At 35.3% G+C, this 15555-nt stretch overlaps 1 protein-coding gene across 2 annotated transcripts in view; it reads right to left on the bottom strand.

Moving 5' to 3' along the window:
* Positions 1–228: 228 nt before the first annotated feature.
* Positions 229–15555, bottom strand: part of ATP9B (ATPase phospholipid transporting 9B (putative)) — a 138786-nt gene continuing 123459 nt past the window's right edge. The window contains exons 16-29 of one of the 2 annotated variants that reach the window (XM_005420957.2): positions 15443–15535; positions 14208–14291; positions 13471–13641; positions 11936–12034; positions 9312–9401; positions 8726–8870; positions 8328–8392; positions 7741–7896; positions 7525–7589; positions 6235–6343; positions 4534–4591; positions 3648–3851; positions 1119–1151; positions 229–365 (exon numbers count right to left, since the gene is read on the bottom strand). In XM_005420957.2, coding sequence (XP_005421014.1) covers positions 229–365; positions 1119–1151; positions 3648–3851; positions 4534–4591; positions 6235–6343; positions 7525–7589; positions 7741–7896; positions 8328–8392; positions 8726–8870; positions 9312–9401; positions 11936–12034; positions 13471–13641; positions 14208–14291; positions 15443–15535 — 1509 coding nt within the window. The remainder of the gene's footprint in view (positions 366–1118; positions 1152–3647; positions 3852–4533; positions 4592–6234; positions 6344–7524; positions 7590–7740; positions 7897–8327; positions 8393–8725; positions 8871–9311; positions 9402–11935; positions 12035–13470; positions 13642–14207; positions 14292–15442; positions 15536–15555) is intronic. The other variant, XM_031056999.1, reaches the window with a different exon arrangement.

Here is a 15555-nt window from a genome sequence, read left to right on the forward strand (position 1 = left end):
ACAAAGAAAATTTAGTTTATCTCTGATAGTTGTTAGTGTACTTCTGTGTTATTGTATTTCTCAGATGTTTCCTCCTCTTTTTGTGCTCTATTCACATTATCCCTTTTGAATTTTGATTTGTTTTTTTAAGGTTCTTTAGTCCAACATGAATCCATAGACACTAAAGCACAGTGAATATGTAATCTGCAGACTGGTGTGAGTGAAAAAACCATAGGAATATAATCACTTTTACGAGGTAAGCTTGGAGTAACTTGGAGGAGAGAACTTGCGCTTCAAGTACTTGAGAATGTAAAGTGGAAGACAGCTTACAACAGTGATTGCTGACACTTTCCACAGGAAGGTCACAGTTGTGATAAAGGCAACATCTGCAGAAACAAAAAGGGAAAATAAGTAATGGGAGCCAGTAACATGGAAACTGGAACTTCCACAGTGCAAAGTCAATGAAAGTATCTTAATTGTTTGCTTATGCTATTGTCCAATTTAAAAAAAAAAGGGCAATAAAGCAACAGAAAGTTAACCTCAGGCTTTTGCTTTCGCAAATTATTTTTTCAGACAGGAACTTCAGAGTTCCTTTATGGTCCTCACACTGTTGTGCAGCTGAAGTAACTTTTAGGGGAAACAGATTCTCAGTTTAAAAGCTCGACTCTCTCATAATAAAAAGTTAATTCAGCTTATTTTTTTACTAGTAAGAATGTTTTTTACCTGCTATAAGTTCCCAACCAGTTTGGATCTTTTGTTCTGTATTATTTTTCTTACATCTATGCTGAATGATTCTTAAAATTATAGAGATTAAATTAGAGCCCAAATATTTCAAGGAAAAATGTAGTGATATTGCTACCTACCACACAGAAAAGATAATTGTTTATGACAAAAAATTCACAATAATGCTGACATACTATATTTGCTAATGAATTCTTTGACCCTATTTATGATAATTAGATCATACTTAAAAATCATGAAAAGATCCCAGAACTCAGAGAACCCCAATAATTTTTTTCTTTTAGTTTTGCCCATTATTTACAAATGCATATATTAAGAAATTCTCAACTCCTGAGTGAATCTTTAAAGATAAAAAAAAAGCCAAACCAAAACTTCAAGAAAAGTTAAACTTCACCTACCTAAGAAAGCTCCAAAAGACACTCTGCCTATACCTGTTTCACAAAGAGGGAAAGTGAAAGGATAGATTTTACAGAAAATACAAAAGTTATGCAAAAAAAACCCCCAAAACAACAACAAACTCCAACAGGTTAGCTACACAAAGAGGAGATGGAAAATATGTTAGTAGCATTAACTGGATTAGTATTGCCTTTCACATGTCAATCAGATTATTTTAAGCAGCAATTAAATAAAAACACTTTGAAAACATAGAGATTTTATATTTGGTCATGTTTTAAGGTTGTAAATAGATTGGCACTTTTCTTACATTTTACTTCAAGGTATAATTTACTGTATAAACAACTTGATCATGTGAATGAAAATTCACTTCATAAAATGCAATAAAGAAATCCTTTCCTGCTCCAACTCTGCTCATTAAAATACTTAGTATATTAAATTTCAATGTATAAACTTGTTATGCAGTTTTAGCCTAAGCCTGCTTAGACATACTGAAAGCCTGTGTAACCTATCATAGACACCCTAAAAAGGCCACTGTGTGCAATTAACTCAGAAACATAAAAACTGGTTTGCTTTCATGAGTCAGAGCTCTAGAACAGTATCTGTTTTGCCTTTGGTATTTTTGCCTTTCTAATTTGAGTGCCATGTCATCATATAATTTCTCTGGAAGGAGATGATCCTTATAAGCAACATCACTGAAATAAACTGAAAAAAACCCTGAAATAAGTTTATTTGCAAGTGAAGTTAAGCATTATTGGTCTGGACCATTTTTCCTGATCCATGAAAGTTGTTCCATATCTTGAACTGCAAACCATCACTTAGGTTTATGCTGCATCACATACACAAAAAAGCTCCCTCCCCCCAGTTATAATGGGACAGATTAAATAAGAATAAAGCATTAAGCAGAAGTGAGACTAAAAGAAAGGCATTTTCTCAGATTAATGGTGAGTAACACACATAAAATACATCTTTACAAAATCTCATGAAACTGCAGCCTTTTCAGTACTCTCAAATACAAAAATAGTGAAGTTAAGTCCCTGGGTTGCAAGAAGCCATGCAACCGCTTCTGGACTCGCTTGGGCTTGCCCAGCAAATCCACAAGCACAGAGAGGAAAACACTCCCCTTTATGGAAAAGTTTGCAAGAAACAAAGTTCCTGTGGTTTCTACACCTTTGTGAACCTCATCTAAAAGTGTTTTTCACAGAACAACATCAGAAAGGATGGAAGGACTGGCTGTCACCAATACTACAGACTTTCAAAGGTGAAGCTGCAAGCTCTGCTTTATGAAGTTCCTGGAAGTCTGGACTCAAGTGCAAGTACCTGTATCTGATCTTGTTTGTTCCTTTAATTTGTAATTTGACGTGGAGATTCAAAAATCAACCCAATAATCTCTATTATTGTGTCTGTGCATCAGTGTCAGAGGAAAAAAAAGGGTGCTCTGGCAAACCTGAAATAATGTGCAAAATAAGTACCAAGCCCAGCAGAGTTGTTTCTTCACTCCTGAGAAATCTTGGAAGTACTAGAACACCTGGGACAGGCAGTGAAGCATTTACTGATTAAATAAATAATTATATAAATGATGGTATGATGCACACACACTACCCTAGCACTGACCACCTGGAAACTGACAGAGTGAAGGCAGAATTGTAAGACTTCTAGAAACTGCCATGTAATGGCTCAATTCTGCTATGTGAAATGACAGGCGAAGAAGGCCAGCTCTGTACTCATCAGATCCTAAAAGTCAGAGAAGAAGCTGGATTCTGCTCCTTGTGAGGTATAATTAAAGCTATTATGTATATTTCTGTAAGCTACATTTGTAAAATCACACCTAGATACTTTATTTTTACTAAAGGATAAGTCGATCCAAGAAGAAATAGGTATTATTTTGATGCTCAGATTCTTGACTGGTAAGATTTGCAGTTGAAATATGTTCTTTCATCTCGTGAACTGTAAACAATCAGTACCTTAAGGCACAGTATGGCATGCCAAAACTTAAAGAAAAGCAAGCTTAATACAAGCTTCCTATAATTATGAAGCAATGGCTCCTATATAATGTATCTTCCCTTCTAGGCTGCTGCATCACTTCCTAACAATACTTCAGCAATTTTAGCCTTGTGAGTTAGATCTAATGAGGTCCACTTGGCCTGGCGTGCAAAATAATGCACCAATTCAGCGAAAGATCCTGACTTTTAACAAACCATATCTATTTTCAATAGTGCAAATCTCAAAGTCAATATAAAGTATGCAATTTGGACTGTCAATATCAGACCAAGGATGGAAAAGGCAGGAGTGTTTTGACTAAAGTTTATAATCTAGATATACCATACTAACAGGATAAAGATTGTTGAATTCTAGGAGAAAAGGGTAAGAGAATATTTTAACCCAACACTAATTGGGCCTAATTTGTACTCAATTATATTTCTTATAAAGAAAGCTGCATTTTAAAACATCACCTATTCTTCATTGAAAAAAAGGAAAGAGAAAAACATTATTAAAGATACAAAACAGTTCTTTGCTAAAGTACTTTTACTCACCAAAGTATTCATTTAGAAATGCAAGAGAGGCCACATAGCAGCCAAGACTGAGGAATTCAGCCACCACCATTAACCAGTGCCACGTTCGTATGGTCAGTGCAACCATCAAGAGCTCAGTCAAGATCAGGGCAGTGAAGGAAATGGCAACGACGTGTACAAACTCGGATTCAAAAAGCAGCAGGGCTCCATACATCAGAATACCACCTGCATGGGGTGCAGAGGCACACAAGGTTGGCAAGGCACCCTGCAGTGAAATTTCACTGTACCAGCTTTTACAACTGCACACTGAACGTTTGATTGCTCATTATGAAAATTTGGCCAGTAATTTTTAAAACATTGATCTTTCTAAAAGAAGGATATTTACTGTACTTTGTACATGTGAAATAAGCCAACCAAAGTAAAGCCATACAGAAATAAAGCTATTAGAAAATTAAACACCTTTTAGTGCAATATATCTGATGAACTGTTAATTAACCTCATTTTGTCAAGTACTACAAATAAATGAGATATTGTTGAAAGTGTAATTACTTTCAACTGATTACATAATTCAGATTTCTTCAACAGTACTTCTGTCATTCAATGAAAGAAAACTACTGTGTAAATACATGCAATGTGATAAGCACTCATTAAAATTTTTCTGGATTAGCATTTAATTAAAAACATGTTCTTTTTTAGGCGACATGCACCAATAAAAAAACCAATCATGCTGTGTTTTGAATAGGCCTGGCACACTACAGGAATATCGATTTACGAGATAAACAGAAAGCAATATATATAACTACTGATGAAACGCTAAGCTTTGGGAATTCAACCTGCAGCTGAAAAACAATATTGCTAATAGCAGACAAAAATTTCTCAGTTCAGCAAAATTAGGACTCTCTCCTACCTTGGTAAATACTGATTAAAACCCAGATGAGGAAGGTCTTAAATGACAAAGATCTTCCCTAAGGGAAACATGTGAGAGGACAGTTAAACACAATTAAAAAAAATAAATCTACTCAGCTCATATATAGTTCATTGCTAGAGAAACATTTTACAAGTAAAATAAGTGGTATTTGAAGTGATAAAGGCTACAAAGCTTCTACTTGCTTTTATGATTCTTCATTTCAAGCTTGTATAGAAATTGCACAAAGCCTAAATTTGGGAGTAAGAAGTTAAGGCCTTAAGCAGAAGAGATATTTTAGCTTGCAATGCTCTGGCTGGTTTTCAGAATGACAAATACAGAAAAATTAATTTATTTTTTATTTGTAAAATGTAATCTTCAAAACAACTAAAGTATTGTACCTACTGACCAAAACCTTAAGCAAATTTGCAGTTATTTACTAATAACTTCTAAATGTTGGATAAACTGCCCATTTGCTTCCACAGAATAAATTTATGACTTCTGCAAATTTTCAGCAAGTAACTATTACCATATAAATTTTAAATATTTTGATTGTGAATGGTAGAGACCGAAATATAAGCAAAAATCAAAGAATAAATTCTGTACATGTGATATGACTCTTGCATTCTGTGAGGGTACTGATGAAATATGTTAGAACTGAAGAGTTGAAAAGATACACATTTTAAAGGATAAAGTGGCAAACAAAGCAGCCATTTTGCCACAAAAAAAAGGAACAATCTAGAACAGGCAAGAATCAGCACTTCTTCATTACTGCAGCAAGTTCCAAGTTCTGTGAACAGCTTTCCACAGGCAAGCTTATGACTCTGTTTAGCAGGTGAAGGCCATGCTTTTTGGAGTTTGATAAAGGACTGAAATCTCAAAAACTTCAAAGATTCTCAAGCAGAGAAAGAACCAAGATCTCCAACAGAGGAAAAAAGATGATCCCAGATTAACATAGGTAATAGCTAATTTAGTGCAATTAAAAAGACAAAGACTCAGAAAATTTTGAACTGGAGTCTTTAACTAGAGTCTGCTTCTGAACTTTTAGAAACATCTTTGAAGAATTTACTATCCCTAAAAAAGACCGTCTGCTTCTGTCTTGGATCATAACTTTCCTAGCTGACAGCTAAGGATGGAGAAGAAGTGGTTTTCAAAAAGCTTATTAAAACAGAATCTTGAGCTTTATTTCACTCTTGTGGGTAACAAAATTACGAACTTTGTTTGCAAATATGTGCAAACACAAAGAAAGCAGTATCCATGGATGATTGAGTTCAGATATCTCAGTTATAAATATCTGCTATTTAAAATAAGAGAGTTTTTGGAGACATCAGCAGTAATTTCTGCATGTTAAGAAAAAATAAATCTATAAATTCATCTACCAATTAAAATGGAAAAGTAAGATGTGAAAATGTAAACATAAATAACTCCACATGAGAGATTTTGGGGCCAGAGTGAAGGTTGCTTTATCAACATACCTTCAGGTTTGAATTATTTCAGTACAGCCACTGGTGACTAGAGAAATGTATTAATAAAAATGATTGAAATGTTTAGTACTGTGGATTATTTTAATAGTACAGAAGTTGGCAATAGTTATGCAATCTGTCTTGCTTGGAATACCTTATAAAAATGATTGCAACAATTCCCAGTTTTGCACACTGGAAATTTTAGCATTTGTTTGTAGCTGAGCACTGAGGACATTCATACCTTTGTGAGATCCTTATAAAGTTCTGGATATAGCAATGCCATTTCTGGCTTCACATCTTGATCCAATACTAGAGAGAAGACTGGAAACATAGTATATATGGTTGCATACCTAGGAGAAAGGAAGAACACACATTAACACTTTTGTATGACATAATTTTGAGTTCAGTGAGTTCAATTATTCTGTTTATGTAAGAGAAATGAAACTGATTCTTTTCCCCAGTACTTAGGCAGCTTACCAACACAGCTTCACATGCAACCTGCTCCTGTGGTTCTGAGAGCTGTCAGTTGTGAGAAGTTACAGAGGTCTTATACAGTCAAAACCAATAAACACATTTCTTTATTCTATCACCCAAGCTTATCACCTGTTACCATACTCCCTGTGCACTTGCACTTTGGACAACCTGACATTTAAATTCATCTATAGATGGATGAATGAAAACTGAATTTAAAAAAGGGCACTATATTCTGGACAATGTGGAGAAGGTAGGTAGATGAATAAGAGTCTTAACAGCTCTTTAAGTGGCTTTGGATTTTGTTGTACACATGCCAGATACACACTTTCACATGTACTTTCCTGGAACTTATCACAGCTTCTGCAAACCTGTTAGAGAGGTCTGCTGCTTGCCTCTGCAAAGTCTGGTGTATTTAGACCATGGTTTAACTAAGGTTTAAGTTACTCTTGATTTAAGTTGTTACTATTTACAAGGAGAATAAAAAGAAGCTCTTAGGTCATAGGGACAGAGAACAGGGACAAACACAAACATATGCACAGGTCTCAGCTGTGTAACTTGGGGGACCATATTAGTAAACCAGCAGCTGCAACGTGACCAAGGTGCTCCTAATGCTGCACATATTCACATGAATGGAAATCTATGTGGCAAAGTTGGATAGTGCACACTCGGAGGAAATTTCACAGTAGCTTCAGCTCCATTTTAAACACAAAACCCTGTGATTCTCACTGAGATTTGTACATTAATCTGTGTGACAGCTGAAGCTGGTCTGGTCTGGGAGATTTTCTTTATTGTTTTCACCCTGTATGTGCACAAGTTCTATGGTATCTTCTAAGGCTATGCAGATCCCTCTCTCCAGAGAAGTGATAATGAGACTTCCCCCATCATATAGTGCATAACCAACATAATGTGACTTCTCTTGGTACACTCATCCCAGGTTTTGGTAGTGTACCCATGATAAATGCATGGAAAACATGGATGACAGCAAGCCCATGGTGTTATTTAACTGGTTAGTTTGCTGTATTTATTACCAGAAATTGTTATTGTTGCTTTGACTTACCCTACCATTAGGAATCCTTGGTACAAGGGAACAGATGCAAAGTAGAAGACTGATGAAAATACAGCCTAGAAAAAGCAGATAATTAATTATTTAATATAATTCTACATACAAAATGATACAATATAGAAAAAAATAACAATACTGGTTAGTTAAGATTTTGTGACATTTCAAAGAAAGACATAGGGATTTTAACTATTCAGAAAAAGTTTTAAATACCTGCATAGTTGAAATAATAAGGCCTCGGTGCATGACAAATTGACCAAGTGCTGCTGATCTTTTGTAACTGTTTCGACCATGTACCATCAGCAGCCTACCTATGTGTTTAAACTGTGTGATGGAAAAGTCAGCTGCTAGAGAAGCTTGTTTTCCCTCCTAGAAAAAAAGAAAAATATTTCAAATATGAAGCCCAGTGTAAAAGATGTATATCAAGTTTCAAAATTCTAAGCAATAATTAATTTTAGAAGGTAAGTTTGTGCCTTATTTGAAAATCAACCCTACAATGAGACACGACAATTTTTAGTGAATATTCTAAGATGCAGTGTGCTGTAACAAATAAGTTTCATTGCTTCTCTTGCTTCTTCCAGGTAAATGCTACACAGAAACAACTACAATTTTTCCTGTTTTTAAAAAGATAAAGCAGAAGACATACAAGCAAAAATACTAAAGACTAAGCATTCTTATAATCTTGCAGAATACTTTAATTGGAAATGATCAATTCACTGTTGTTTAAGAATAAAGCTTCTAATCACATTCTACTAGGCTTCTATGTGACACACATTTCACAGTGAAACTGTTAACATTACCTTGCCTTCAATTCCAATTCCACAGTCTGCTGCTTGGATCATGCTGACATCATTTCCTCCATCACCTGGAAAATGTCACTGCAATATTCAGTTCTTCAGAGGTTTTATTCTCCTGGCCTTACAGTACTTGAGAAACCTCTTACATGCCTTTAAATTCTTACAATTAATCTATGACTTATGATTAATTACTTCAGTAATCAAGACTTTCCTGCAGAATAGAGAAGATAACCATACCTTTCTCATGGAATGGCATTTTGCACCATAACTATGCAATACCTGGCTGCTGGTAAAGGTTGGTAAAGAGGTCTCTCTGGTTTTGTTTCAGTTATTTCTCTGTGGTGCCACCTGCTGCTTACATTTATTACAGATTTTCCTAGGAGGATTGTGCCCAGAGTTACCTATTGCACACGTGCGTTTCCCGGTGTGGTGCTGTAACAGTTTCACAATGTGGGCTTTCTGGGTGGGAGAGCATCGGCAGCACACCACAGCAGGACATTGACAAGCCAGCTCTACAAATTCATGCTCATAATACTTCAGACAAACCTGAGGGAAAAAAATGCTTGGATTTATTTACAATTAAATATTATTACATGTAGCCCAACACAAAAACACAGTATTAAGATTTTTTTATGATGTTTTCCATGTACAACATCCAACTGGAAGGAAAAAAAAGAAAGATTCTCCTGACTGTGGCTTTATTTTTTAAATCAAAAAGATTAAGCAGCAAAGTTCTTTGATGTTAAGAGAATAGACAGTACTAAAGCATGCTGTACACAAATTCCATTTCTGTTACTGTACAGAAGAGTAGAAACCCAGTAACATTTACAACATATATCATCTAATTCACACTCAGTGATAAGCAAAAGTATCTCTAAGGACTACTTAAAAGTATGGGCAAATAGTTGAAAAAAGAGCGTGAAGATGCTGATACATTACTTTCTGACCATAAGCTTATAAATAATTTGACCAAAACCAAGTTTTTACCTCAAGTGAGTCCCCAGATATCACCAAGGCACAGTCATGCTTCCTCCTAAAAGCATTTAGTTCTAAGTGAGCCTCTCCTCGAGTGACAACCTTCAATAAAAAACACTCAGTTAAAAGATTTTGTTACATTCTTAAAAAATCCCTGCCTAAACAAATCAAGTTTTGAGAACTCATACCCAGAAGCCTTGGTTCAAGGGTTTTATCCCATTGCAAGTCTAATACCCATGGAATTTTACTATAAGCCTCAAGCCTTGTGAATTGACAGAGTAATCCTCAAACAAGTAAAATCTATGTAGGCAGCTTAAATGGTTCCTCACCAAAGTTTGCTAGGGCTAAAATAGTGCTGAATTAATGACATTAAAATATCTGAATTTTGAACTGGCCTGAGTCTTTTCATCCTGGCAGGTCTAGAGAAAAATATAAAAATTTCCCAAGCAAACCTCAATTGTTTTGGTTTATTAACCAGCAAAATATGCTCTTAGAATAATATAAAGTGTCCCTATTAATTGTTCCTTCAGTTTCAGGAAGGAAAACCAGGCACAGATTTCAAAGGGACATAAAGATGCTCATTAGTACTAATCCTTTTGGATCTTGCATGACTCTGAAGACAAGATCAAGAGGCATAACATGAAAGAATTACATCATAGATTTTAAAAATTTACATAATTGCTTCAGAAAAGCCCAGCTGTGAAGTGCAAAAAACAGTCAAATGTTACTAAATGCATTTTAGAAGGTTTTGAACTATAAACAGAATATGAAAAACTGAAATTATAATCAGATTTTGAGGAGACTGGCAGGTTTGGGTGTGGTGGTGGGGGAGTTTTTGTTTGTTTTGTGGTTTTTGGCGGGGTTTTTTGTTTGTTTCTTTTTAATTTTTTTCCCAATAAATATCAATGTATTTTAGAGGTATCATGCTAGACAAACTTCCAAGCACAGAATAAAACACAAGGTCTGATTACACTTTTAATTTTGTCTCTGTCAACAGATCACATTGATTAAATAACTTCTAAGATATATGAATCTTAATGACATTGAATATGAAGTCTTGTCCTTGACCCACAACTACCCAGCCTGATGCAGTTCAAAGAACCTTTCTCTCTCCAGATGGGCTCTACTACCCATAAAATTTGAGTTACATTAAAAAGCCCCTGCAAAGAGAAAAACTCATACACATGCCCCAATTCAGAATTTTTTTTCCTTCTTTTCCACAATTAAGCACGAAAAGAGAAACCTCCTTGTCTGACAGCTGTTAGGAAGACCAGACTGTGTTGGCCTAGTACATTCTTTCTGCATTGCAGAGATGAAGAGATGTCAGCACTTGTGCACACTGATGAGCAGTGATCTTCCTCTCTGTCCTACATTTCAACCTAACAGAACGCATTTTTTTTTAAATTTGTAAATACCTGCAGAATTACAAACTATAGAAGCTGAAACTTCTAAGAATAAAGAGTTTTGTTAAAAACAAAACACAGCTTTTTGGAAAGAGAGTAGCAAAAGGTTTTATCGTTTTAATTTATAACTACAGTAGAAGTGTTATAGTGCTTGATATTTTCTTACATTAATGCAGTAGTTATTTCTTTGCAACAAGTATAACCACAGAAGTAATTCTGTATAAATGTGTTTTCTAACTAATTTAAAACTGCGTATTCTAAGTTAACACAGTTTTATGCTGATCTCTTATTACCAGTCAAGGTAATGAAAATAAAAATCTGACTCAACTAAATACATTTTGTTCAGGAAGACTTAATTTGTGGTGTTACAATGTGGAAAGGTCAACAAAAATTGATCTGAAGTTTTATCAGAAGCATTAATAATTTAATTGCAAATAGTAGTCTGCAGGGCCTAATTTGCCATTCTGATGCTTCAAAAGAAAATACATTTACATGTAAATTATATTCATATAATTATTTCTGTAGGTGCAAGTGGTTCATTTAGAACAAACAGACACATTATGTCTGATCACACAGCATCAATCAATGTCTGGAAAATCTATTTTTGTTTGGCTTCAGTCAAGTGAATAGCATGCATATAAAACATAGAAGAAGATTCAGTTTACTTTTCTAACAATTACTTAAACAGTCTGTTGGTAAAATGCACATATATATAGTGACATGAAAAAAATTTCTCATATCAATTTGATCTCTGTTTACAGAGGAGATGTTCACAGTTTCATTCAGGATTAATTCTGCTTGAGTCTAAAGAGTTCTATCAATGAAAATGCTAAAACAAGCAAGAATGACATTCAGACAGCCTAAATGCATGGACAGTTTCTTAGTAGCTCAGCACCTCACCTCACACAGACCCCTTTATTAGATCACTATTTAGAGGTATCTTGCTATGTCTCTTATGAAGGGTGTAAAATGTGTGTTGAACCTGGGTCACCCACACATGGCTACAAACATTTCAACAGCACATCACCAGCTCTAGAAAACAACACCCTTAAATGCTTTGTCATTTTACTGCCTTGAATAACAACCAAAGTACTACCCGCTTGACCATTACAATGACACTCAGTACAATAACCCAACAACTTTCAACAGCCAGCCAGCTACTAATTGAATACAGCATCACTGCTATTAGCAATCCTTTGATGAACCAACAAAAAAAGTTTGAACTATACTTACAGGTCTGAAAATATGAATATCTTGATTTCTAGACACTAAGTGAGAACTTTTTGCAATGCAAGTTGCTGTCTCCAGTTTATCTCCTGTTAACATCCATATCTGCAAAAAAATGTAAGAGTTTACTTCTTTGGACATTAGTATGTCTGTTCTCCAAATCTAAATGACACCTCTCTCCAACTTTTCCCTGGCACCTTTTTGGATTAAGTTATCCAAGAAAATATACTGACTTGTGCATTTTAAAGTAAAATTAACTAATAGTTTTTACTGCAATAGTATGCAAAGCAGAAAAGAACTGTCTTTACTTTTTGCAGCTCCATTCTCCTTCCATTCTCACAAGGGCCAATGTCTCAATGTATATGAAGACAAAGTAAAGCTCTGGGGAAGCATAAAATCCTTTCCCTATGGCCCTGATACTACCTTGATCAGAAAAGTGAGCATACAGATGACATTTGTCAGCAAAATGATGCAACACAACAGTCTGTGACCCTGGTGATAGTCTCAGGAAGCAGCAGCCAAGCCATGAGACAGCAATTCTTGGAGCATGAGCTACAGTCCCAACACTCCAAAGAGATCCTGCCCACTGACCACGCAGAACTGAGGAGGCAGTAAAGATTAAGGGATAAAGTTGTTATATTCCCGTCGTGTGACAGCTCTCTCAGCCCCTTAACACCAAGAAGGTTTGTTAGTATGATAACTAGTTAGGAAGATGACTCAGTCACCAGTGTAAGGAAATTATTGTCATCGCATCCCAAAATTCTCCTGGTTTGCTTTGACCTCCTGAGCTGCCCTTCCAGCAGATAATGGAGGGGCTGAAGTCCAGCACAAGTGGCGTATGCAAAATATCCCACTGTGTCCGACTCAGTTTAACCGATGCAAATCATTACAACTATTTGGAGTAGAGCTTGGCTGTGCTTAAAGCAAAATGTTTATAATCTTGCCCCCTCCCCTCAGATTGTTCATATATGGTTCATATATTGTTCATATATTTATTTGAAACCCTCCCTCAAATAAATTGTATATGCATTATGTGCATATATATGTGCAATTGATAGGTGTCTAGCAAACCAACTCTTCAGCATGGCTTTTCATGCCATCCCTTTAACATGAACTGAACAAACTCCAAGGGCAGTTCTGAATTCTAGTTCAAATAACTCATGTTTTGATCTTTGCTGAAACTCCTTACAAGCGCCAAACCTGAAAACATTGTTGTCACACAAATCTTGTGCCAAAGTCAGTCAGTGTCAGCAAGGACAGTTTACTGTAGACAGCCTGGGGATAAATGACTGAGATACACATACATCTATCCATAGGTAGTTTTCCTACAGAAGTAAGTTTGAGATTGATGAAACCTTGTAGGCAAGGGAACTTTGCACACAGTGTCTTGTTTGTTTCTGCTAGTTCCTGCCCAGAATGTGCTGTGGACTTGACACATTTCTTACTTTGAAAGAACCTAAATACAGATAAATATAAGTTATGTCTTGATTTAAAAAGTTAATAAATGATAACCTGTTATGTCAGCAATATGTGTTAAGTACCTTTATTCCAGCATTCCTTAGCATCTCTAGAGTTGGTCTAACATCTGCTTGCAGCTGATCTTCTACTCCAGTGAGACACAGTAATTCCATTTCTCGCTCCAAACTCTCTACAACAGCGGCAACCTTCAGGTTTCTGTCATGTATGCTTAGCTTTGCTTGGTTGTACCGACTCTGTTCGCCCAAACACAAAACCACTTAGAGTTTGCTACGACTCATAAAGTATACATTCAGTCTACTACTCAGTGATAGCATAGATCCATTAGGCTAAATGTGTGTCTTTATATATTTTTAATGAAGAACAAGACTAAAGGAGCAATTTTACTTTACACCCAATGTTATACAGGGCTCTTCTGACAATGCACCTAAAGAGAATGCCTCCTGAAGAACTATTAAGAACTAGGCATCACAGCTTCGAAGGAGGAAAGGCCTTATCTTTCAGAACAAGTAGGTTTTATAGGTCATGCTGAACCTACAAAAATAACATTACATTAGCTTCTGGGAAAACACTGTCCAATCCAATAATAAAGCAGGACCCTACATATGACTGCAGAACCATCATTAATGAATGACAAAGTCTTTAACAGATTGTGGACAATACCTCAATTATCTATTTTTTAAATATGAATCATCTTTTTCTGTAATCTTAAAAAATAAAATAGAGGAATGTTCTCCTTGAAGTAATTAAACATGATCATAAGCACAAGATGATCATAAGCACAAGATAACTCCTTTCATACCTCAAAATCTTGATACTGTTCTTCAGTAAGTGATTTTTTGGCAACCACTAGTGTGCGCAGTCCTTCTCGTGCCATATTACCACACTAAATGAACCAAAGCACAGAACAGTCATGCAAATATTCAAATCTGTGTTCATGATTTCTACTGTATGCTAACATGGTGCATCTGTAGCTTTGGTGTTTCTTTAGACTCTTAAAATACTCTGGGAGAAGCCACAAACAGGATGAAAAGCAATTATACTCAGGTCTCCCAAATGAAGTGGTTTGCTATCAGTAAGTCAATTAGATCTCCTCTCCTAGCTTAAAGAAAATATCTTTTAGGTTGAAGCTTTAAAATAAATTAAAACTACTTTTGAGGCACATAACAGAATTAAATTTCTTTTTTCACTGAATGTATCCCTTATCAGAAAAGCATCTACACATTAAAAATAGCCATGGAAGAGCATGTCTTAATGAAAAACAAGGCTCTCCAGTGCACACACTTATTGATTTGACCTCATAAAGCTAAATAAATTAAACAAGTATTTTACAATTAATTGTGCATCATTATCGCCAAAAGTAATTTTTATGACATTTTGCTAGGTCTTGAGGGAGTTTAATTTATTCATGTCCCCGAATAAATCAAACTGCCCTGCAGCAGATATTGATTCATATTGCCAATACCATTATGAACATACATGGTGTAATCATTGTATTAACATATTGGCTGTATGTAGGGTCAAAAATAAGATGATTGCTGGTACCTACTAGAACACATACTGAAAAATATTAATCAGGTTTGAAATTCAGTCACTAACTATTTTATTTGAAGTTTAATAAATGTGGTAAAAAAAATAGTTTGGACACAATGCTTGTCAAAGTCTGTGTTTCATAATCATACCTCACCGCAGATTTTGACCAAACAGGGGATAAAAAGATTTATAGCAGAATACTTCTCAGAAGTAATTAGGTTTTATGTGAAAGGTCAGTCAATGAAAAACAACTTTCCTTGTTTTAAGTAGGAACGTGTCCTGCTGCTACTACTACCAGCTTCACTTTTCTTGTATGTTACTCAGGAATTGGAAATAGCTGTAATCCCTTAAAACCCATTCAGGATATGCATAACTGAAGTTCAAAATCCATTACTGCACTGCCTCAGATTGTCCTTTCTACATATCCCAATACCATCTGATATATTTGAGATTTTAAATTTTTATAAAATATTAATTTTTGTAAATGTTGATTTTCTTTCTTACCTCTTCTTCTAACCAATCATTGTACTGTACAATAGTGGACATGGCAACATCTGCACCCTTCATGTAAAATGTAATTTCTCCTGAAGATTCATCCTAAAATTATACAAAAGAAA

The sequence above is a fragment of the Geospiza fortis genome, unplaced genomic scaffold (assembly GCF_000277835.1).
Source record: "Geospiza fortis unplaced genomic scaffold, GeoFor_1.0 scaffold104, whole genome shotgun sequence".
NCBI classification, from domain to species: domain Eukaryota; kingdom Metazoa; phylum Chordata; class Aves; order Passeriformes; family Thraupidae; genus Geospiza; species Geospiza fortis.